General features: G+C 41.2%; 1 protein-coding gene across 3 annotated transcripts in view; it reads left to right on the forward strand.

Annotated features, from left to right (window-relative positions):
- The window catches only part of ITGA9 (integrin subunit alpha 9), a 223113-nt gene that overhangs the window by 120599 nt on the left and 76096 nt on the right, over nucleotides 1–26418 (forward strand). For all 3 annotated transcript variants that reach the window (XM_051798702.1, XM_051798703.1, XM_051798704.1), the window contains one exon: nucleotides 5107–5183. In XM_051798702.1, the coding sequence (XP_051654662.1) occupies nucleotides 5107–5183 (77 nt within the window). The remainder of the gene's footprint in view (nucleotides 1–5106; nucleotides 5184–26418) is intronic.

Below are 26418 nucleotides of genomic sequence, written 5' to 3' on the forward strand. Positions count from 1 at the left end.
GAAGCATAGGATGCCTCAGAAGAATCAGTCTATACTTCTTTTTCTGTGACCATTAGACGTGTAGGTAATAGCTTTATTTTGCAGGCAGCTTGAGAGTTTAAAAACAAAATAAGTGAAGGTCTAAAATCAGGCTCCTGTATCTATATTTACGCACAGTGAGTGAAAAGTGTATAGTGTAAAGCTATAAACAAAAAATACTTTCTAGGAAAGGTAGTGAGCTTTGCTTACAGCTCAGCACTTTTGAAAATTGGATCATATATCCTCATCTCTGAATAAGGGTCCAAGAACTCAGCTTTACCAGATGACGTGGTTATAACCACATAGCATCAAGATCTAAAAAGTAAAGAATTATTAGAATAACAAGCACCCTTATTGAATTGGTTTTGTGCTGCTAGCATGATCTAATTGTTAAGTCATCTCTGCACATGCTACAGGGTTTGGTGACAATTTACAGGAAATCAGAGATTGAAATACTGTATTCTTAACCCAGATTATTTTGCATAACCTTATTTTTTCTGTAGAAGTCCATGGCACAGTTTATGAAGTTGAAGGAATGGATTTACCAAAAGCCAGGTCTGCTGCTTTTTAAGGGGTGCTATCTGACTGATGTGTGAGGAAGTACTTTAACGCCTGATCTCAAGTGAATCACTGCTCTCTTATCCATGTCCATAAAATGATGTTTTCAAGGATTCTTTTGAGAATTTTGTTTCTCCTCCTTTTTCCCCCCTTCTCTTCAAGCATTGACCTTCAGCTGTCACCTTCCGTTTCTGTGAAAGGATGGGCAGAACTCTTAGAACACTAGAACACTGTTCTAGTGAACAGTGCTGGCAACCTCTCAAAGTCTTGTACACTTCAGCTACAACCTGAAATTTTCATATGCTTCCCTGAATTTTGGGAGATTGGATATCTTGAAATAATTTTTTTTCCTCTTAGTTTATTGGAAGATTTCCAGTATTTTCTGTAGGGGGTAGTGCCATAAATGCAGAGTTGGGTTTTTTTATTTTCTATATTTCCTGTTCTCTTCCCTACTTCAGAAACAGAGATGTGTTTAATTTTTGATAGCCATTGAAAGAAAGTGAAGCAGTTTAGTAAACCTGGGATGAAATCCCAGATCGCCTTCCTCTGAGTACAGAGCTCTGATCATTAGCCTGAAGCCAGGCTCCTTCTTTCTTTTTTACCTCCTAGCAGCTTTCAGTAGCAGTCCATTATCAGCAAGAAGGAAAAGGAGAATATCTACGTGCCCAATACCCAGAAGCTTTGTGCTTAGGATGGCTTAGGATGCAGGAACTAAAGATTTATCCCCCTCTTACTCTCTACTACATTTACCCCTGACCTTTACCACAAAATGTGGAATTTAATTCTTATTCCTCTCTTCAAGGGGCATAATGGGCACAGATACTTGCTTTGAGGCCCTGATGTGTCTGCCTATGTAGACATATTCCCTTCCTGATCAACTATCTTTAGATTTCTCCTTACTGTACATTTGATTATGTACAGATGTGTATATTCACTCTTTATAATGAGTGTACCTTAATGTAGGCTTTTTGACTTACCCACTGGAGGATATGAGCACCGTCCATCTTTTCTAACCTCTCAGGGACATATCTATCGCATTCTTTGATCTCCCAAGAAGCATTATCTTTTTTTACTCAGAAAAGTTGCCATGCAGAACTTGAGAAAACTGTGTTTGTCCAGGAAGTTTGGTGACATGGTGAGAACTGCCCTGGAACAATTGTTCCTGAGGAACAATTTCTCTCCTCTGGGCAGCAAAGGAGAGAGTGCAGAGAGGAATCGTGGACCCCAGAAACACTGCATTTGATCTGTGCTTTGCTGTAGATCTGGTGATTTCAGGAAGTCTGACAGACTCAGTGAGCGTGTACTTCACATTAGTTTTGTGTTTGTACAGTGAAGATGTGTTGTAGAAGCATTGAGGTTATCCTGTCCCTGCTACTGAGCACACAAACACCTATTTTTCTTGTGGAAATGCCAGACAAACACGTGGTGGCTTTGAGATAAGAGGTGTGGCTGTGTTTTTCACTGAGGATAATTTTTGCCCTTCACCCCCCCAGTTTTTTATGTATGTATTTCTTATGTAAGGAAGCTTCTTGACTATCTCTGAGATACATATTCAAAGCTGTGAGGTACTTGGTTCAATGTTAGTAGAATACAGTAAAATTCAATTAGATTTCTATAAAATCACTGTTCAGAATTGTTGCTCTTCACTTTGGGTAATAGTAACAGCAAAAATTATGAACTGTTTACACAGTGCAGTGAATGTTTTACCCTACTTCCTTTTTTCAGTTATGGATAACACATACAACCCACTGCTTACCTTCTTTAACAATTTTAATATTTAAAGAACTCTATAAATCCTCAAAACTGGTATTGTAGAGCTGCAACCAGTTTTAAGACTGCTTGGATTTAAAATTCATGATGATATTGTAGTAGGGCCTGTACCATATCCCAGGAGTGGACTCCTGCTGTAACAGCCTACAGTGTTGAGTTAGGTACAGTTTCTGGCTCAAAGAAATTGCAGCCAATAGCCTGAGTAAGGGCACAGTAACAGAATATGTAAGTAGTGGTCACAAATTTTATGATGCCTTAAAGTGTGTTTACTCTCTTAATTCTTTAGGAGGAATTTAAACGGGCAGGAATTAGTCAATTTGAAAAGCAGAAAACAGCAAAAGGCTGAGGAAGAGAATGCTCAAATTAACAGAGAAGAAAATGGAGGAAATACACTGACTGTAAGAAGCTAGAGGGTTGAGACTCTAGAATACATACAAGAAGGGAAAGTGGAGTTGAGTCCTGGTAGACCAGGGAAATAGTGGAAAATAGCAAAATAATCCAGAGGTGTCTTTAGCCTGGAAGTGCTAATCAGTTCCTGGGCTACTGAATCAGTTGTGCCTGCATCCATGAGTCCTAGCAGCCTGTTGGACTGGAAATCCAGTTCAACCAGCTGCTTTGAGGTGACGAAGCTCCCCCCAAACCTGAGCAGGTTCAAGATCCTCCACAGAAGCAAACAGTTGACTCCAACACAGCTACAGATCTGGGGACTCATCACCATAATTTCTTTCTCCCAACCCAGCGCTATATAGGAACTAGGGTTCCTGTGATATAGTAAAATACTCTCTATGTATTTCAAAATAACTTGCTGTCTAATGCAAGCTGGAAGAAATACATGTTCAGTGATTTTAGAAAATGAAATATTTGTTAATTCATTCTGCAGAACTGTAACTATAGATTTAGTAACAAAATGGCAGGGTTATTAGATAGTTACTTAAATGTACTTACAGTACTTTATACTTTGAAGCGTACAGATAATTTTTAGATCGCTGTGTTCGCTTTGCCAAGATTTCTGCAATGCAAACAGGGAAACTGACAGGCAAGAATATTTTTGCAGTTTATTATTCTTTCTCCTCTCAAGGTCAAACAGTCTTTCCTATGTATAGCTACTACAGTGGTTGGGGATTAATTCTGAGGACTTTGGAAACTATACCTCTGAAATGTGTCATGTTTTGCGAGGGATGCCTAGCATCTGTTCCTGTCTCAGGGCTTTTCTTGTCCTTTAGTTGTGATAGTCTTTATTAAGGAGTCCTTGTTTTTAAAGCCACAATAAATTTCACTTCTGAGATTCTGAGAAAGCAAAAGGTGGGGAAGGAACGTGAAAGAGTGAAGTAAAAATAGCCCAGATGAACTGGTCATCTTCCATCTTTCTTCTTTTGCAACTCAGTGCATAGTTTGATATCTGCTAGTCCAACACCAATTAACTTTATAGAGGTCCACTCCTTTTGGGAGAGCTCTGACAACATATTAAAAGGAGAACAAGCTGCCTCCTTAGTCGAGAATCTTCCTGGAAAGGACCAGAAGTCTCTATGCCCTCTGGGCCTAAGGTTCAAGTCTTTCTCCAATCCTGATACAGATGGGCAGAACTCTTAAAAAATGTACAAACTCCATAATTTTTTTTTTTCCTCCTCAGTCTCTCCAACCCTATCTGACTGTTATGTGTGTCCTGGACAGATTTTCTCTGTCTTTGCATTTATGATTGAATTATATTACTTTTGTAATTAAAATAATGAAGCCAAGACTGAAGAAAGGAACATTCATATTAAAGGAAAAGATTGGTGGATTGTCAGGTTTCCTGGCTGAACAGTGTTGGTAGCACTCATTTTGGGTGTTTCAATATATGGTAAGCTGAAGAGCATTACAATTCTGAAAGAGTGAGTCCTCCAGCCTGAAAAGTCTCACCTTATGTTCAGAAAGGGATCGATCTCTGGTCTAAACAGCAGGGGAAGGTAACCTTGATCTTGACAGCATCTGGATTTCTTTGATGCCGGGAACATGTTTTCATGTTCTCTTCTTTCACTTACTGGTAGCTTGCCTTGTTTAGCCAAGGCACACTACTACAGAGATATGCATCAGTTCATAGACATCTCATGTACTCTCCTGCTTTTTGCCACTTAAATAGCACGCCTGTATGTTGTCCCTTCATAGTTCCTAGATGATCCTGTGCAGGGTTAAGAGGACTCAATGATCCTTGTGGGTCCCTTCCAACTCAGCATATTCTGTGATTCTAAGCATTACTGGAGTTCTCAAGATTGACAATGGTTCCATTATTTGTATCACTGGTATGTAACAGTCTTTGTCACTTTCTGTTGCTTGCAGGATGTCAGAAATGTTTTGTACTGTACATAAAATCTAGTGAAAATATTTGCTGTATGATTTTCTTACTTGCAATTCTTAGGACTAAAAATAGTTTCATAAATACTTTATTTTCTGTTTGATTTTCATGCACCTACTTTGGGAAGAGAAATAAGAATGCCAGAAATATTGTATGAGCAGTAATTCTTGTTGGATGAGAAGTGAGAATGGACTGGGGAAAACCTCTGAGAGAGTGTAGCTTGATGAAATTTATTGTGCAGTTAGAAGAGAATAAAACCAGTTCTTATAAGGATAAGATTTGCCTCACCTTGAATTTCCTTAACACTCACACTGTATATTCCTGTATCACAGATTTTAGTGATTTTTTATTTCATCCAAACATGTTCCTTCTTTGAACTTTGATCTTCCTCCTTTCATGCTTTAACAGTTCTTTTGTGTTTTTCACAGACTGTTTTTGAGAGGAACTGTCAATCTGATGACTGTGCTGCTGATTTGAAACTTCATGGTAAATTACTACTGTCGAGGTGAGTAGGTGAACTTTTTTTCTTTCTTGCACACTAGTATACCATTCATCTTATGTTAAATGGCATTGAAATATCAAAAGACAAACACATATATTTAAGATCCAGATTAGAAGGATGGTGACAATGATACCACTTTTAGTGCAGAAGGGTCTTGAGATGTACACAGAATCTGAACTCCTGTGGTAGTGGGCTCTAGGCACATACAGCACAGGACTCCTTCATCTTCCCAATCAAAATTGACAAAACTAGAGAAAAAAATAGCATATCAAAGAGGGGCAGAGAAAGTAAAATTGCATGCTCAAATCAAATACCAGTGTGGACCATGTAATTTTTCAAAGAGAATAAAATACTCTTCATGACACGGTAAGAGTAAAACTGCTTGCAGAAAAGCAGTTTGTTCAAAAAGAATGTCACATGGAAAGTTGAAAAAACCCTCTGAACATGGCAAATTATCTTCTTCAATCTATCATTTTCTGTTTCTCAAATTGTAGTTTTGCTAACTTGTCTGAAATACCGCTCTGCTTTCAAATTCTTCTTCTCTGCAACTTGGGATGAGTGTCTGATTTCACTTTCTTCTGGGATAATAAACCTCATCAAATAGACCAGAGGTGAAGTTTATGTTCTGTCCCTTGTGACAGATGATCTTAGGAAAATACCTATTGTTTTGCCAGGATGTGTATTCAATTTTGGGATAAATCAGGCTAAAGCGAACACATCACTTCTGTTTCCTTTTGTGGTTTTTTTTAGATGGAAATGCTGATGTGAGTTATTTAATTGTGTGCCAGAGGTTTTGCTATTTGATGGAGAAACTCTCTGTGAAATACTTTGCTTTCAGGTCAGGAGAGAGAGGGGAAGACACTCCCCTGCTTTAGGAAAGAAAAATAAAAAACAAACCCCAAACACAAGGAATAAGTAATAGTCAGGAGATACACATATGTTTTATATAAGTCTACAGCATGCTGTAACAGTACTTGGAAACAAAACTGAACCGTAGTCAAGTCTGAGAAGTTACAGGCTTCTCCAGGCACGACTGAAGTCTACATGAATGTTTGAACTGGATACATGTCTGTGTGGATTAGAGAAGCCAGTGAAGGATTTTGTCCTGTAGTTGAGGAACAAATAGCAAGGGACAGGTCTAAAAACTTGTCAGTGTATAGTAATCACAGCAGTAAGAGCTGTAGTTGCGATTGGAGCATTTGGCTGTTTATATTTAGAGCTGTTATTTATGTTGTCTTGGCAATTTAAAAGCCACATCTGTCAAAAGAGCTTAGGATATTCAAATATAGTTTCTACGTTTGTCTAGCAAAATGCTGAACAAATGCTCTCACATTTTCTTTACCCAGTGATACTCTGAAGTCCTGTTTGAAATAAACAGGATGTTGTGAAATCCCTCTGCACAGTATGGGCTTTCTTTACCTAAAGGGCTCTGTAAGCTTCAGTTATTAAGAAACATAACACAATGAATGTCTCTTATGAAAACAGATTTTTTTGTTGTGTTATTATTGCCTGTAAAATTACCAAAAAACGTGCTATGGATTCTGGTTTTAAACAAGTGCCTGGTAATTTTTCCAGCCCTGCGTGTTTCATGCTAAATAATCCTATCACCATTTTCCCACATTATTCCTGCTTATTCTAAGTCTATGCACAAAGCAAAATTATTATTTTTTTTTTTAGAAAGAACAAGAAAGGTGACTGTAGAGGATTGGTTAGAAATGCGAGGACATATGAACATGGCTAAGGCTATGGATGAGCTGCTAAAGTATAAGACTACTGCTAAAGTATAAGCAGTCTGACTAGGCCCATGAGAAAGTCTGAGATAGCAGGGCGGTGAGAAAGCAGCATCGTCCTTAGGTATTCTAAATTGAGCTGAAAAACAGGAGCTAGGCATTACCAAAACAAAGACACTTAACGAGCCACCTGTGTAAACAATGGAAAGCAGTTAAGATGATATCACCACCTAACGGAGTACCAGTAATGAGCCTAATTTCTGTAATATTCATGAACTTATTATAGAGTGCATATTAAGCTGCTGTCAATCTACAATAAACGAAGTTCCTGGATTCTCATATTGAGGTGTCTAGAGCTTTCCGTTGCGACAGGTGACTCATTTATTACTATCAGCAATAAACATTAACTTCATTGTTAGCAATGCCTTTGTCTAAATAACCACGTCTGACTAAATTTGGTGGATTTATTATTAGAAAGAATGCAATAAATGATGCACAGATACACTGGATTGAAATAAACCAGATATTTACGGGAAGGCAACAGTAAGTACTGTCTCTCAGATCTGCTGCAGCTCTTTGAAGGTGTCACTGGATCAGTGGATAGGATGGTTTGATTAAGATCTTCTACTGGGGTTTGCAAAAGACTTTTATTAAGATTTCTCATCAGGGGTTCACAAAGAAAGTAAGTTGCCCAGATCTGAGATGAATGGTGCCCTGAGTATTACTACTTAACTAAAAGGTAATCAACAAGAAAAGGTTTAAGTAGTCGATTTTGATGGTGGTGAGAACTCTACAAATGCTAGTGATATTCAGCACATTCACAAATTATATGGGAAATAATCTGCTAGAAAGTAATGATAAAGTTTGCTAATCATACTAAACTATTCATAGCATTGAAAATAACAAAGGAGGAGGTAAGTTTTCATGAAGTGTGTGATTAATCTGTGGATTTTACTGTTTGGGGTACTGTAAGTTCTGAGAGTGTATGAATGCTGGAAGCTGCAGAAATATATCAGCAAAATGCCATTCTGTGCTTGCCTTGCTCTTCCATATCCTCTTGCTTTTAGACATAGTTGGATACAGGGCTCTCTGCTAGATGAACTGACTGTGCTTATGCACTTTCCTTAAATTTGTAGCGTGTTAGAGCCAAAAGCTGTTCAGGGAGCTGTATATGGCAGGGTATAGTTTTGGTCATCACTATATATGCTTTCAAATCTGTGCTGGTTAGAGCATATATGTGTATAGAAAGTCAACTCAAATTACATTATCATCAAGAGAATTGTTTGCTGAGGTCATTCTTATGAGCTTAGGATCTCTACAAGCGTTCACCTGGGATGTGTTTGAATCATTAAAATTACCAAGTTAAAAGATCACATCCAGCTTTGAAGATATGAAACCCACATACCAAATGACTAGTAGGAAAACCAGCCCATGCTGGCAAGAGTTAACCAGGTCTGCTCTAATTTTACTTTTCTTGGTATCTTGCTTCTCTTCTGAAAACTTATTCCTGTGCCCTTAAATTGGGAGCACTTTACTTTGATGAAAACAAATAAATAGCCCAGGATGTTAACACTCAAAGTGATGACCTCACAGATGGCCATTTATCCAAAGTGCTAAAACCAAACAAATCTGCATGTGTGAGTTAGAAACTTCACTGCTGGTCTGGCCAGATATGATTGGGTTTGCATCATTATTTCATGGTGTTTGAGGACCTGCTACATGTTGAAACGGCACTGCTGGGCAAACTGGAATCCTCTGCTGTGAATTTGTAGAAGAGGGTAAGGCAGAACTTCTTGGAAGCAGGTGATGATAAAAAAAATGTTAAAGCCTTATAACTCTGTCTGGAGGCTTTTGCAAAGACTTAGGAAGCTGGAAATGGGATGTATTCTTCCTTTGAATGCTTCTGTTATAGTGAAAGTTGTCCTTGGAGACTTGGGCTCCAGTACATGCTTTACTGGAGTGAAGAAGACTTAGGATGCATTTATTCTGGAAAGAAAAAGGTTTTATTTCAGTTAACAGATAAAGCTCTTCAAGGCTTGTGCACCTTCATTATCATCCATTTGCATGTAAACGCATCCCAACTTCCTGAAGGGATTGTTGGACGAAGGAGCCAAACTGTTCTTGCTTGTGGCAGATGCAAGAGAGGGAAGAGTCACAGACTGTGGCTTGACAGGTTCAGAGCAGAGATATGGTAAAAACCCTCTTGCATAGGCAGTTCATACTGCAGAGGAATGAGACATGCAGAGATGGTGTGCTCTGCCATCCTGAGTTTCAGGACTTGTCTGGATAAGGTTCTTGCTGACCTCATCTGTTGCTGGCAATGTACTGTGTCAAGGTGGATGAGGATGGATTTTATGATCTCTAGAAATCCCTTCCAACCAACTCTTCTGTAGTGTTCTGAGTGTCTTGAGGTAAATCCTCTCTGTAACCACAGCAAAATTGCTTGAACAAAACCAGCTCTTCTCCAACACAGAAGCATCTGCCTAGGGATGGTTAAGGGTCTTCCAGTGCTGTGGCTGGAAACCTGCCTGTGGGACTCTGTGTCTCTTGCTGATACCATCTCTGCTACCTGGCAAAGCAAACTGGGGATTTAACTTTCTATAGCAGACATTATGAGATGGCATGTAGAAACCCCTGCAGCAGTGTGTGCTAGTATTGTTAGACATGGTCTTTCTAGTGGCTGGCCTGGACTTTCTCACAGGACTATGGGTGTTGTTAACCTAAAACTACAGATGGCAATTTAAAAATAAGGAAAAAGGGTCCATGGAATGTCCTGGGGACTTCATGAAGGCACTGTTAGGAGAGACTGAAGGAGCAGAAGAGAGGTATTTCATCTTTCCAGTCATGACTGTTTTCAAATCCATTTTTCTTGAAGAATAAATATGTGAAGTTTTCACAGCACAGAGCAAGAGAGATGAATCACTGCCTTCCCTTCAACAATTCTCCAGTATTAAGTCTTGCAGCTGTCATCGGAGATGGCAAAATCTGGCCTTATTCATGCAGTAATACCCTGTGGGTAGTGGTCGTGATGATTGCTAAAGGAAGAGACTTAAAAGTGTCTTAGTGTAAAGAATATAATTATGTATAGCACACAGGTTTTTGTAATGACACAACATGAAACCATAAGAGAAATAGGAATAAAATATTTTGTAATAAGCTTTATTTTTATGACCATAGTTTAGGAGAGCAGCAGAAACCAGGTTTCCTTTCCAGCAATCCAGTACTGAAAAACAAAATGTTATGTTAGTTATTATTTTAAAACACTGTTTAATATTAAAAATATATCTATGACGTATCATGTTTGACTTCAATGCCTCACTCTGTTTGCTTGGCATGGTAAATGTCTTCTCTATCAGGTTTCTGTAGCAACTAGCACATTTTTATTGAGCCTCTCCGAAGATTCTTAGAAGCTGAACTGCATCTGTTTCCTCAAAATTTGCTGGGAGAAACTCTAAAGTAGGTGTTCCGTAGAAGTTTATACCTCCCTAGCCTTTAAAATTTCATATTCATTTCTTTGGTACTTTATAAGGGAGAAAAGCACTCTAGTCTTTTAAGAAGAACCTGAAAGTGCTGAGGGAGATCTTGTGTGATGTACCAATGCAGTTTCAGCTCCTGACCTGATGCCTATCCATCTCTCTGACTGTCTCTCTGCAAAGGCAGTGGTAGTTATGGAGCCCTGTTTAGACTGTAACGGGCTGTAACTGAAAAGTGTGGAGAAGACATTTGAGTAGCAGTGAGGGTGTTTTTTTCCAGCCATAATAAACAAGCTAGCTAAAAAACACCAGAGCAGAATGGGTGGTTGCTTCCATGAGAGATGCATCTAGGAAGGAAACCCTGCATGGCTAAGTAAATACACTGTCGGCCCTGTGTTGCAATGAACAGAGCAGCTTTATTGAAAACAAACAGTACAAGAAAAAAGATGATGTTGTGACATGTCATGTAGCTGCTGTGTTCCAGCACAAACTGTATGCATGGTATGTAAATCAGGTTGTAAGCACAGGACTATGAGCCCCCTTGGATAGAAAAAGCTGTAAAAAAGCTGTAATAAATAATGCTATTCCTGAGAAGGTTCCAGGAGGAAGTCTGTCTTCCACATGTTTATGTGGCATGAAGTTACCTTTTATCCATCATTAGAACAGAATTGCTTATACATTGGAGTGCTTCTGACTGATCTTTGACTGTTAGGAATAAGCAGCTTGCTTTTATATGTTGATTTAGAGCATCCTTAATAATCACCATTAATGACCAGGCTCAAATTTATATTCTTCCCCTACAGACTGGCTGGGGTTCCAGTATATACTGCTGGACACAGTTTATTTTGGAAATGTGAAGTTGACGGCAAAAGTCATAGAAAGGCAAAGGAGTGACAGGTGTATTTTGCAGAAATTTTCAAGTTTTTCCAAATTGTGGGTTTTATTGAGTTGAAGTCAATACTTTCAAAAGTTCTCTTGTGAAATGGGATTTTTGAGAAATGTCCTTTTCCAGTTGAAATGTCAAGCTTGTGGCTTGAGCTGTTTCTGCTTCCATTAGCCAGAGAATGGACAAAACTCCAGTCTGTCAAAAATTTCATTGAGCTTGAAACATTTCCATTTTAATGAAATAGTAATTTATGGAATAAAAGTATTTTGCGGTATCATCTGGTCAGCTCTACAGAAGGTTGGGTTTGCCTTTTTTCCATATAATTTTCTTCTGTGACTTACTAAAGGATTAACATCGTTTTCTGCCAACATTTTTTTCGTTTCTGTGATCCCTTTTGTCTTATGTATGGCTCTGTAATTGATAAGCAGGTAAATGTGATGTTCTGGTCCCCCCCCCGGTGCCGCGGGTGAGTGGTGGGGTCCCGGGTTGCTGGGAGCCCCCCCCGCGCCGTGTGTGAGTGGTGGGTCCCAGACTGGCTGGGAGTCCCCCGGCAGTCCGCCCCCCCGGCGCCGTGCGCACAGAGTGCGCGGGGTTCAGGCCGCAGGCACGGCCGCGACTGGAGAGGGGAGAGAGAGTGGGGGAGCCTTGCCGGCGGTTGCTGCGCGCCCGTGGAGGAGGAGAGAGCAGCTTCGGAGCGCACAGAGGTTTGCCGTTCCAGGTTTCGGGGGGGAAGGGGGAGGGGGGTACAGGGGATGGGAAGGGGTTACAGGGGAATGGGAGTGGGGGAAGAGAGGGGAGGGGTATCCTGTGGGCCATGGGGGTCCTCTGATTGGCGGGAGGGAGAGCGGGGGCACTCCTGTATGAAGTGTCACAGGTGAGCAGTGCACCTGAAGATATGTGGTAACACAGTGGAGGAAGGATATGGTCAGGGTGGATAGTGGGGTTCCTTTAGAGTGATGGGGGTCCCAGCCAAGCTGGGGCCTTGAAAGGCACCCCAGCGTTGGATATGTATGGGGGCCAGAACGGTTTGTCTGTTTGTTTGTCTGTTTGGTTTTGGCTCACCTGTGGCTACTGCCCAGGTTCGGTATGTTCTGGATATATTTGCTTTGCTCTGTTACGTCCTGAAAGGGTGGGCAGGACAAAGGGTTGTTCCTGGGTATCTCCTTATGATTGTATATAAATAGGTGATAGTAAAGTAGAAAATGTAAGACTTGCCCAAACCGTTCTAACAGGAACATAACCTGTGTGCCCCTATGTGGTTGTGAGCTATGCTGGCAATGGTACATGCCTTCGGTAGGGTCACCCATGCCAGACAGGTCAAAACAGCAGGGTCAGACACAATACATCTGTGGGCAGGATGAGCTCCTTAGCCTTCTGGCAGTCATCCTAGGAGAAGGACAACTCTAATCCCAAACCCGGGCAGATGGAGCTCGGTTAGCCCCATAAGGCCATCCATCTAAGAGAAGGTCACTAAACAAACCTACGTCCTGAGGACCTCGCTGCCACTGTCCAAGCTCACTCGGCCCTGGCAGATGAACCTCAGGATTAAAGGGTGGGTTCAGTTCAGCGCATACTGCATCTCACCTAAAAATCCATTGCACAGACTTGAAGGCTTTACCCGCATGCAAAAAGTCCTGTAGCGACGGGCGAGGGTCGAAACGGCAGGTGAAAGGTGCACTGGAAACCGCAGACCCAACGCTGCATGCAGGCGGTTCAGGATATTGGTCATTTGAGACTGACCGGAGATGACAGTCTCTTGGGGCAGCACCCTGAACCACCAAGCAGCCTTTCCAAGGACAGCACTGCTTGCTCCACTCTGGAGAGGGACCTAGAAAAGGTGGCCTAAACAAAGCTCTTCTCCACTTTCACCCGGTTGGTTAACCGCAGGCCAACGGGCATCTTCTTCCAATGCGGTCGCACAAAGATCAAAAGACAAAGGCACGCACCTGCCTCCAAAGGTGTACCTAAATTAACTCTAGCATGTTGGAACATCAGAACCACGCTCGATTCTGTGGATAGCGGACGTCCTGAGTGATGTTCTGCCCTAATTGCCCATGAACTGGCTCGTCTCAACATCGACATTGCTGCTCTCAGTGAAGTTTACCTTCACGAGGAAGGCAGCCTCAGAGAACATGGTGCCGGTTACACACTCTTTTGGTCAGGTAAGCCCAGAACTGAAAAACATCTCTCAGGTGTCGGCTTCATGATCAAAAACTCTGTTCTTCCCAAACTCGAAAATCTGCTGACAGATCACTCTGACCGCATTATCTCCCTATGCCTTCCACTCCACAACAACCAACACGTTGTCCTCTTTAGTATATATGCCCCAACTCTCCAAGCTGACCCTGCCAAAAAAGGTAAATTTTACGCTGACCTGCGCTGCCTTACCCAAAAGATGCCCGCAGATGATAAGATCATTATCCTCGGTGATTTCAACGCCAGAGTAGGTAAGAATTTTGAAGCCTGGAAAGGTATATTAGGCAAGCATGGTGTTGGAAACTGCAATGATAATGGTCGACTTCTGCTAGAATTCTGTGCAGAGAAACAGCTCACTGTCACTAATACTATCTTCCAGCAGAAAAATAGTCTGAAGACAACCTGGATGCACCCCAGATCTAAGCATTGGCACCTCATCAATTATGTCTCGGTGCGACGGAGAGATGTCCGCGATGTCCTCCATACCCGCGTGATGCCCAGTGCAGAATACCAAACAGACCATCGGCTTGTGCGCTGTAAACTCAACTTCAATCTCACACTCATCCCAAAAGGCGCAGTATCCCAAGGAGAAGACTCCAAGTTAACAATGTCCAATCAACCACAGTAAGAGAGAAATTCCAGGCTAACCTTCAAACTAGGCTCGAAAACCATTCCACAGAATCTGCGGATTCCTCCCCTGAATCAACTTGGCACCATATTAAAAACAACATCCTGCAATCCTCTGAAGAATCCTTAGGGTTCTCCCCCAGGAAGAACAAGGACTGGCGTGATGAAAACAATCAAGAAATCCAGGACTTGTTGAGGAAGAAGAGAACCGCCCACCAAGCACACCTTGCACTGCCATCCTGTCACACAAGAAAAACAGCCTTTTGTCTTGCACGCAGCAAGCTCCAACAGAAACTCTGTGACATCCAGAACAAGTGATGGATCAATCTAGCTGTAAAAACTCAATTATGTGCAGATACGGGTGATCACAGAGGATTCTATGAGGCCCTGAAAACAGCATATGGGCCTACATACCAGGTCCAAAGCCCTCTACTCAGCGCTGATGGTCAAACGCTTCTGACAGATAAAACCTCCATTCTGAATCGATGGTCTGAACACTTTCAGACTCTTTTCAGTACCAGCCATGTAGTCCAAGACTCAGCAATTCAGTCCATCACACAACAACTGGGGAAGAATGAATTGGATATTGCCCCCACTCTAGGAGAAACCCTCAAGGCCATACAGCAGGTGAAAATTGGAAAGCAGGTGGGATTGATGGAATTCCACCTGAAGTCTGGAAACATGGGGGCCTCGCACTCCATACCAAATTTCACAAGTTTGTGGTGCGCTGTTGGGAACTAGGTGAACTACCATCAGACCTTCGTGATGCAATCATCATCACTTTGTATAAGAAGAAAGGAGTTAAATCAGACTGTTCAAATTACTGTGGTATTACTCTGCTCTCCATTGCTGGCAAACTCCTGGCAAGAATACTCTTGAACAGACTAATACCCGCTATAGCAGAAGAAATTCTACCTGAAAGCCAATGTGGTTTCAGAGCCAACGGGAGTACCACAGACATGATATTTATTCTCAGACAACTGCAAGAGAAGTGTAGGGAACAGAACAAAGGTCTCTATGTAACCTTTATTGATCTCACCAAGGTTTTCGATACTGTGAGCAGAAAAGGTCTGTGGCAGATTTTGGAACGTTTAGGTTGTCCCCTCAAGTTCCTTAAAATGATCATCTCACTCCACGAGGACCAACACGGCCAAGTCAGATATGGCAATGCACTTTCTGAGCCCTTTCTAATAACAGTGGTGTGAAACAAGGCTGTGTTCTTGCACCAACCCGATTCACAATCTTTTTCAGCATGATGCTCCAAAGGGCCACGGCAGATCTCGAGGATCAGGATGGTATCTACATTCCATATCGTACTGATGGAAGTCTATTCAACCTAAAGTGACTGAAGGCCCACACCAAGACCTTAAACCATCTTGTCCAGGAGCTGCTTTATGCTGATGACGCCACCCTTGTCGCCCACACAGAAGCAACTCTGCAGCGTTTAACATCCTGCTTTGCAGATGCTGCTGAGCTCTTTGGGCTGGAAGTCAGCCTGAAGAAGACAGAAGTTCTCCATCAACCTGCACCTCAGGAAGTCTTTCATCATCCCCATATCACCATTGGCCAATCAGAACTCAAATCAGTCCAGCAGTTTAATTACCTTGGTAGCCTCATCTCCTCGGATGGTAAAACCGACGGAGAGATAGACAACAGGTTGGCAAAGGCATATAGTGCTTTCAGAAAGCTTCATAAAAGAGTTTGGCGAAACAAACACCTGAAGAAAAGTACAAAGATCAGTGTTTACAGAGCCATAGTACTGTCCACTCTCTTATGTGGTTCGGAATCATGGGTCATCTACCGCCACCACCTGCGTCTCCTAGAACGCTTCCATCAACGCTGTCTCTGTTCAATCCTAAACATCCACTTGTCAGATTATGTGACCAATACATCTGTTTTTGAACAAGCAGCAGTCACAAGTATTGAGGCCATGTTACTGAGAACACAACTGCATTGGGCAGGGCACGTCTCAAGGATGAAGGACCACCGCCTTCCTAAGATCTTGCTTTATGGTGAACTTGCCACTGGCTGCCACAAGAGAGGAGCCCCAAAGAAAAGATACAAGGACTCCCTGAAACAACATCTCAGCCTTGGCCATATTGATCACCATAACTGGTCTACTCTGGCCTCCAATCGGGAGGCCTGGAGACACACCATCTATAACGCTGCTGATGCTTTTGACAAAGCACGCAGGATCACTCTTGAGGAGAAAAGGCAACGCAGAAAGAATCGTGTCTTGCAGAAGATACCACCTAAGGAGTCTTTCTGTTGTGCCTTTTGCAACCGGACATGCCTATCTCATATTGGCCTTATTAGCCACCAACACATTTGCAACAAACGTGGGTAGAGCCCTTCCCAAATCTTCGTTCGCGAAGCCCAGCCATGATGATGAAATGTGATGTTCTGGGATGTAGTATTGAAGTAGCTAGCCCAAGTCTCTCTGAAAAGACAAGGGAGAGTGTGCATCATCCCCCTGTGATTCCCTCAGACTTTGAGCTTACAAGTTTGGAGTTTATATGCATATTATTTGTATTAGTGAAGAGTGAATAATTTCACATAGGAACTAGCTATGCAACTGCAAAACTGCTTGTTTTGCAAGTGCTGTGTATAGATACAAGGATGAATATGCTCCTGGATCTATTAAAATCAGTGGAAGGACTCCCTCTGGTTCACTGGGTGTGTCATCAGATATTAGGCACCTGGACTTGAAAAATAAATCTCAACAGTTTCATACTGACTTGTCAAATTATTACAAAACCTGAGATGAAGGAATTCAGAAGTCATAGATAACAACGTGTTATGACAACTTTGTCCAATTTGCTTTTCATCAGCACAAGATATAACGACACATAACATAGGTTAGTGCTGTAATAGTGCAGAAAATCAGTGTGTTCTGAAGGAAGGAGCAATAAAATAAAATTTTTATCAGAAAGTTCAAAACTTTTTGAATGTATCTAATTAACATAATAATGTTTTATAAAAAAACGTTAGTAAAGGTTGTCACTGATCACAGACTTTTGCAAAGCCATGGAGAAAAGATGGTTTAAAGACTGTGGTTTAATGTGGGAAGCAAAATGTTCAATAACTTTGACTATGCTTGCGCCTCAGTACTTACCTTTCTTTGATCACACAGCAGGGGTTTGTTTCCAGAGAGGCCTCATGTTTCACGGTATGCCTATTGAGTTTTTATGCCCCTGAAATGTGTCTTAACAAAACAGTCATGATGATGAAACACAATATCCTTTCATGTGAAGCTAATTACGTGCTCTGATACTATTTGTTTTTCCCTTCCTCTTCATTCATAGTGGATGAAGCATTTGTTTTCACTTATTTTATCTTTCATTAAACAATCACTTCTTTCAACACTATTTTTGACCTTCTATTTACCCTAAGTAGCAAAGCTGCACAGATGGAGCTCATATATGCTTTACAAAAAACAACCAAAGAAAAATTAGCAAATGCTATGGTTAAACCAATGCTAAGCATTTCTAGTTCTAGAGGAGTGATCTTGGCAGTCAAAACCCTGCGTGTATAAAATTGTGTGTGCCGACATTGATATTCCCAACTCCTAGGGCTCTGCATACAGAGCCATGACTGAAGTGGTGCCCACTGGTCATACCCCAGTGCTGTCCTAGCTGGTGATCTTTTAAACTACCAAAGAAGTTCCAGGGAGAGAAGAATGTTAAAGCATTGGGAAGATGGATATGAGAAGATTGTTTGCTTTTTTCTCAAAAAGCCATACCAGGTTTCACACTGTAATTTGTTTCCTAAATTATAGCATAGTTTAATATTATTTAAAAGTAATTTGCTACTTTGCAAAGGATGCAATGAAAAACTGCTTATTACCATTTCATGTGTATTAGGATATTTGTAATTCTGTTTGGAATTTAGTCTTTTTGGAGAATCTAGGAAGTAGAATTCTGATTTCTCATTTATATTTACTTTTATTTATCTTTCACTTACAGACAGTTGTTAAAGTATTGAATGCTGAGTTTGTGAGGCACATGGAAAACTCTATTGTAGCTCATCCAGGATCGGATTTGCAGTTTCCTGAAAGGGCTGTTCAGCAAAGCCCGCAATTAATCAAGATGTAGTACAAGTTGCAGTGAGAGCATCATCTCAAGGAATGAGTGAATATTTTCCATTGTTGAGGGTAAATGGGGATGGAGAAAGTTTCTTGATTTCTTGGTTAGTTGTGCTCAGAGCTTTGTAAATCTGTCATTAAATAAATAAATAAGTCCAGTTTGATAACAGTGGACAGTCCTGTTCCTTTTGAACATACGGTGATAGAACCCATATGGATGGTAATAGAACTATCAGGTGCTGTGTGGTAACACACCAGAGTAGTCCACATCTTGTACAAGAACAAGATTCCCAGTCTCTATTTTCTAATAGCAGACCACTGGTGATTATACTCAGGGATACTGTACAAGCCAGTCTTGTCCCTTCTTAAATACTGGTTTTGTTTTGTAAGAATCACTTGACTACTGGAGTAGAATTGCGTTGTTTATTTTAAACTAGACTCCTAAAGAGATGTTCTTTCATACAAATTGAATTCATTGCTGAGCTATTGTGTAACCTGGCCCTTCTTGTGAACATCTCAACATCAGTATTTTCTGGACCTAAGATAGTTGAAGTCACTATATGGTTTCTTGCTCTAGCAACTGCAGTATAAAGCTAACAAAACAAAAGCTTAACCTCAGGAAGCACTGTCATATATCAGCTGTCTCCAGAGGTGGAAGTTCTTGATAATATACAGACCACAATAAGAAGCAGATGCACTTTTGTTTTCTATTTGCAGAATACATCTTGCCTGATACATATGTGCGTGTGTATGCTTATCATGGCTAGGCTTTGCGAACGAAGATTTGGGGAAGGCTCTATCCACATTTGTTACAGGCACGCTGGTGGCTAATAAGGCCAATATGAGAGAGACATGTCCGATTGCAAAAGGCACAACAGAAAGACTCCTTAGGTGGTATATTCTGCAAGAAACGGTTCTTTCTGCGCTGCCTTTTCTCCTCGAGAGTGATCCTGCATGTGTTCTCAAAGGAGACAGCTGCGTTATAGATGGTGTGTCTCCAGGCCTCCCGATTGGAGGCCGGAGTAGACCAGTTACGATGATCAATATGGCCAAGACTGAGATGTTGTTTCAGGGAGTCCTTGTATCTTTTCTTTGGGGGCTCCTCTCTTGCGGCAGCCAGTGGCAAGTTCACCATAAAGCAGGATCTTAGGCGGTGGTCCTTCATCCTGGAGACGTGCCCTACCCAGTGCAGCTGTGTTCTCAGCAACATGGCCTCAATACTTGTGACTGCTGCTTGTTCAAAAACAGATGTATTGGTCACATAATCTGACCAGTGGATGTTTAGGATTGAACGGAGACAGCGTTGATGGAAGCGTTCTAGGAGACACAGGTGGTGGCGGTAGATGACCCATGATTCCGAACCATATAAAAGAGTGGACAGCACAATAGCTCTGTAAACACTGATCTTTGTACTTTTCTTCAAGTGTTTATTGCACCATACTCTTTTATGGAGTTTTCCAAAAGCACTATATGCCTTTGCCAACCTGTTGTCTATCTCTCCGTCGGTTTTACCATCCGAGGAGATGAGGCTACCAAGGTAATTAAACTGCTGGACTGATTTGAGTTCTGATTGGCCAATGGTGATGTGGGGATGATGAAAGACTTCCTGAGGTGCAGGTTGATAGAGAACTTCTGTCTTCTTCAGGCTGACTTCCAGCCCAAAGAGCTCAGCAGCATCTGCAAAGCAGGATGTTAAACGCTGCAGAGCTGCTTCTGTGTGGGCGACAAGGGTGGCGTCATCAGCATAAAGCAGCTCCTGGACAAGATGGTTTAAGGTCTTGGTGTGGGCCTTCAGTCACTTTAGGTTGAATAGACTTCCATCAGTACGATATGGAATGTAGATACCATCCTGATCCTCGAGATCTGCCGTGGCCCTTTGGAGCATCATGCTGAAAAAGATTGTGAATCGGGTTGGTGCAAGAACACAGCCTTGTTTCACACCACTGTTATTAGAAAGGGCTCAGAAAGTGCATTGCCATATCTGACTTGGCCGTGTTGGTCCTTGTGGAGTGAGATGATCATTTTAAGGAACTTGAGGGGACAACCTAAACGTTCCAAAATCTGCCACAGACCTTTTCTGCTCACAGTATCGAAAACCTTGGTGAGATCAATAAAGGTTACATAGAGACCTTTATTCTGTTCCCTACACTTCTCTTGCAGTTGTCTGAGAATAAATACCATGTCTGTGGTACTCCTGTTGGCTCTGAAACCACATTGGCTTTCAGGTAGAATTTCTTCTGCTATAGCGGGTATTAGTCTGTTCAAGAGTATTCTTGCCAGGAGTTTGCCAGCAATGGAGAGCAGAGTAATACCACGATAATTTGAGCAATCTGATTTAGCTCCTTTCTTCTTATACAAAGTGATGATGATTGCATCACGAAGGTCTGATGGTAGTTCACCTAGTTCCCAACAGCGCACCACAAACTTGTGAAATTTGGTATGGAGTGCGAGGCCCCCATGTTTCCAGACTTCAGGTGGAATTCCATCAACCCCAGCTGCCTTGCCAATTTTCACCTGCTGTATGAGGTCCCTCCCAAAGCAGGGACAATATCCAATTCATTCTTTCCCAGTTGTTGTGTGATGGACTGTTGAGTCTTGAACTGTACGGCTGGTACTGAAGAGAGTCCGAAAGTGTTCAGACCATCGATTCAAAATGGAGGTTTTATCTGTCAGAAGCATATGCTTATATACATACGTATATACATCCTCTTTTGTGATGCAGCTGTGTGAACTTTTTCTGTATTACATCCTGAAATTGCAAAATCTGGTAAGCCTGAGGTTCTTCACAGACCTCTAGGTAATTCCTCTTGCTGGTTTTGTATGAGCTGTAGAGGAAATGTGCTGATATGGGTATATGTTGCTTGTCATGTTTGACATTTAGACATAACTTACTCTTGGTGTATAACACCTGCTACTGCAAAACAAATTGCCTTAAGTAACAAACCTGTACTATTTCTAACATTTCATCTCAGCTTAACTGCCTTTTATTGACCTCTGAAAGTGATTCCTGGAATGGCACTGATCCTTTTCTCTCTCATCAATGCTTAGCTGAATATGCTTTTTAAATTGCATATTTTACCATGGTAAATACATGGGTTTGCATGATGACTATATTATTTATCTAATTCCTGGAAACAGTATGTTATGAAGTGCTACTGATTCAGCATCAAATTTCAGGGCCAGATCTATAGTCAAGAATCACCTATTTTAACAGAGCTTTTCAAATATTTTAACAAATAAGGAATATAGAGAGATTTTTTCTTTCACGTTAGGCTGATATATGCAACTTTCATCTACAATTCATCTTTCATCTACAGTTTGTCTTTTGCATTTCTTTCTAACTCTGTGTCATAGTTTGAGATCCCCAAAATCTAATTCCCTAGTCTAAGCCCCCTTCCACATATCAACCTGATGTGAGATGGGTTTTCCAGACAAAACACACCAGACTCAAAATGGGGAAAGGGAATATATTACAATGACTGTACAAATAAGTATTATAATACATTATACACATGATCGCAACTATCTCTACCATGACATAAGTATTTACAATGGATCACATCTCTTCTCCCCTCCAAATAAAAGTCCAGAAGGGAAGAAGGACGGATCCTTTCTTCAGAGCAACAATGTCTCTAAGGCAGCAGTCATCTGTCCTCTTCATATGCATGCAGCTCATAACTGGATTGTTGTAGCTGGATCTCTTCTCAATACACACAAGGGGGTCTCCAAGCCCCTTGGCCTGTCGTCTCCAAACGAGGGTCTTTCAAGACACAAGGGGGTCTCCTTTGACCCCTCTTGGCTCTCCTTCGACTCCAAGCGAAGGCCTCACCTGTGGACTGCCAGCAGGGACAAAACTCGCTTCACCACAGGCATATCACGAAATGCAGGGGCATCTTCGTGAAAGTCCCTTCCTCAGGGGAGTTCACCCCTGAGTCAGAACATCTTGGGCAACATTCAGTTGAAAGCCTTTGCTTCAAGAATTCTACCAGATCTCCTGTGCTCTGTCTCAGGCTGCCACCTTGGCAGCAGTGGCGAGGGGGGGGGAAGGCCAAGGTCACCCCCCTCTGCATTCCTCTCCATCCCATTCTAGCTTCCCAGGACACTCTGAGCTTCTCAGCTCCTCTCTGCAGTGCATGTCACACTTTACCCCTCCCTTCTAGGATGTGAGGGGTCTCCAAGGAGTCTGGGGGGTCTGGTTCAGTTCTTACCCCCAAAACTCTGTCTCTCTGCTGCTCTCTCTCTCTCTCTCTCTCTCTCTCTCTCTCAACTTGCAGGAGCTCTTTCTCTGGTGCTGCATGCCTTTGTTGCTGCTTGGTATTATCTCTCCTGGCTCTCTGCCACCTTCTCCGGCCACTGTTGCTTCTGCTGCCACTGCTGCTGCTGCTGCTCACAGTGAAGAAACATTGCCCAGCTCACAGCTACAGACACATAGTCCAGTTTAGCACTGTTCCAAGTTCCTGCAACCCCCCCACTGGTGGCTGGGAGGCCAAAGCCCCCCCAGGGGGCTTCTGCCCTCTGCTCCTCGTGGCCTGAGAACATGGCTACCACTTCTACCACCAAACTACAACTAACCTTCTCTTCCGTTTGCTTGTGGTATGTTTACATTTTGCAGGAGCGCAGATTGGAGAAAACTTCAAAACCTCCAGGGGTTACCACCCCCTGGGGTTTTACCATTTTCTTAGCTTCAGGGGGAAAACCTGGTTCAAAACACTACACTCTAGTTAAACTAGTTTTTGTTTGCATTCCAACCCTAGGATGCTGTCTTACACACACATGGAGGGACAGTACCATTGATTCCAAGGATAGCTTGTGGTTATTAAAGATGTTAGTTTCTGTATGTGCCTGCAAGGGTGAAAGATTAGATTAAAGCTTCTGTAGATGTTGTACCTCGTCTTGCTTATATCAGTTTCATAAACCAGAGTAGCTCCATTCAAGCCAAAAGCTGCTCCCTGGAGTAAACATTGTGTGAAAACAGAGATGGTTTTTTCCCCATCGATTCTTTAGTTCTGTTTATAAAGGGTTGTGAACATCTGAGTGCAGTTGAAATTACTGATAATAATAAAAGACACCAAATTTCTGTAGGGTTATTATGAGTGTATTTTTGTGTGGATGTTGTGCCCTGTTCTGTCCTTTTTACTTAAAAGTTTGAAGATACAGGTGGCTGGGAGTTGTATCTGTTGTGTATTTAAGGGGGATTTATGTGAAGAAACCACATTTGGGGAAAAGAAGACAAATTCCAGAGAAGTTTTGACTGTATGGTAACTAGCTGTAGCTAGAAATCACTGTTGTTTCTATACCATAACGAAGAGTGGTCTGTCATCTGTGTCTTCCCCCAGTCTCCATCCACCCCAAACCCCTCCCCCTTGTTTACTACTCAAATGCGTTCATTTTTAATGTTAAAGTGTTGAAAATATGGAAAAGATAAGGCTCTGTGCCATATTTCTGAATTGTAATATATACATGGGAACTGAAGTGCTAGAGACAGTAGCTCTGTGCCAGAAGGGTACTGGCACAAGCAATTCCATTGCCTTGGCCCAGGGCTCACCACAGTAAACACTTTTTCCATATGGGACATTTACTCCCTTCTTAAGGGGAAACATTAGCACATTGTTACTCAGTCTTCATGGAGAGCAATATTGTTACGATATTACTCCTAAAATGGGCTCTGCTGACACAGAACCTTGGTTGATCACTCCTCAAATTCTCATTTACATTTTTCCCATCACCTCATTTATATACTACTGAGGGAACACTGCAAAGTCTCTACTTGAGAAATAGATTAAAAAGTAGAGGAAAAGATCATTAATGAAATGATCTGATGACCCCAGAGATTGTTTGCCACAGCTGGCTTAATGCACCTCAGGTAGGCTATGGTCATCAGCTGCATGAGGTCTCTGAACCTTTACTAGCATAAACTTCAGTCTAAGAAGGGGATGGCAGCAGCTAGTTAATGCACAATAAGCCATTGTATCTTGAGCTTTTGGCTTAGTACTTAATCTAAATTGACTGTGAACTTTGCAGAGAGAGTTGACCTTTAACACACATGTGATGAGAAGAAATATAACCAAGCAATGTAAAATACTATAGTTTATACTATAGTATGTAAAATGGTATACTGTAGTGGGGTTGTTTAAAAATTTTATTTGTTTTATATTTGGTTTTGGGGCTACTGCCCTCAGTTTTGCACTGAAATATCAAATGCATTCCCAGATCAGCTGAGGGTTTCAGCCTTTCATTGGCCCTTGAGGTTTAAGTATTTGCAAAATTCCTCCTAAAATTCAGTTAACCCTGGAGCCTGTGATAAAAAGCCAACAGAAGAAAGGTATTCAGGGTGGATGTAAAGATTCTGTGAAGATAAAATTAATATATACTTTAGTAACTGCAAAGACCAATGCTGATTGGTGAAGGTAGAAATCTGTTTGGCTCTGTCATAGCACCAGTGTTTGTTGACTCAGCTTTTACTGATTTACAAGCAAAAGGTGGGTTTCTTTAATTTCATCTGATGGAGGTGGAGGACAGATTGAACTTGAGTTGTTTTAAGCATTACCCATTTTAACTTACCACAGTTGTATCTTCCACTGTCCACTGAACAGTAGTGGTGATTTATCCATATAGATGATGATTTGTGGTAAGGAAAGAAAGGTTCCTAATATAAAAGGGAAAGTCAGTGACCCAGACTAACAGGATAAGTACAACCCTGTCACATTCCTTGCCCTATCTATGGACTGCACAGGCTGAGAAAAAAGTGCTGAATGCTTTCTCAATTTTTGAAAAAATTCACCCTGGTGCAGGAAATAGAGAAAAATGTCCCTGCATACCATTTGGAATGCAGATTATGCCTCTACTGACCCAGGTTAATAAAAACACCAGCATCTTGGAGGATGGAGAAATGAAAATTGCAGGTCTTTTCAGTTTGTCTTTCTCAGTTGGTCTTTCTTCTCTTGCTGACCATAGTGCAATGCTGTGGTTTGGACATTAACAAAGAGCATTAAAGCATGCAAAAGCGATATTTGTTTTATCCTGAAATTTGTTTTCTTTTCTTAATCACTTATGAGGAAAAGATTAAATATTTCTATTTACATTTGATGTGTATTACCACTGTAGTGAGAAAATTTGGAGCCTGAATTTCAGAATTGCTTGCTACCTGCAAGTCTAGGCCATGTGAATCAAAGCTGCAAGTACTTAGTTCTTCTGAATTTCAAACTTTTTTTCTTTCCATGCAAACACTGATAGCTTGATATCCTTCATGTGTCTGTATGTATGTGTGTACAAATGCGTTTGCCTATATATAATGTATATATACATTTACAGTCTACTGAGTTCTTTTACTCTCTTCATTTTTTCTTTGTTATGAGATGGTACTGTTCTGTGCAATTAACTGATTTATTTAATATATTTTCCCCCTTCTTGTCTTCCTTTACTTTTCTTTTTCTTTTTTGATTTTGTTTTTGTTTTTAACCTCTCTTCCTGTATGTGAGCAAGGTTATGAGGGTCATGTTGAGAATGTTGGCAGCTTTGTAGTTCTCATACAATAAAATATAAACAAAAACTCATTGCTGGATTATGTTTCTTAAATTGTTTGACATGCCTTGTTGAGATGAATGAAATGTGGTTCCTTCATACTTTTGGGATGACTGTACCCTAGAAGAAATAATGGAGAGCATCTCCCTGCTGTGGAACTGGAGGTCTTCGCCCTTTTCTGACTAGCCACTCAGTGTTTTCTCTGTGACACTGTCTCTCTTTCTCCAGAATGTATGAATGGTCTTAGATTCCAGTTATGATAACTGTAGCAAATTTCGTGTTTGGCTATTTTTGCTAATTTTTACATAAATACCTGGGATATCATATTATCTTTTACTGTACTGTCACATCCAAGACCTGCAGTTCTGTGCATTGATACTGTATTTTCTTGTGATTTGTCTTTAGCCTTTATTCCTACTTGTTAGCTCATCTTCTGGACAGACTAGAAGGATGAAATAACAAATAATAAATGTGCTATGAATATTTATATTAGCCTCTATGTGTGCATGTCTGTGTTTGTTCTTAATCTGTGATACCATATTGCAATAATGTGTTGATTTGCGATGTATAGCAGTTAGTTTAATTGAACCATCCCCTTGGTATTCCCCTTGTAGAAGGTGACTCCACCATGTTAGATCCAGCATAAACATCTGAAGAAAGATTAGTCACATTTAGTGAACATTTGTTGCAATTTCTACACATTCTTTTCATTTACACCAGT

The sequence above is a fragment of the Manacus candei genome, unplaced genomic scaffold (assembly GCF_025592945.1).
Source record: "Manacus candei isolate 608988 ecotype Guabito, Panama unplaced genomic scaffold, ASM2559294v1 h1tg000049l, whole genome shotgun sequence".
Taxonomy (NCBI): Eukaryota; Metazoa; Chordata; class Aves; order Passeriformes; family Pipridae; genus Manacus; species Manacus candei.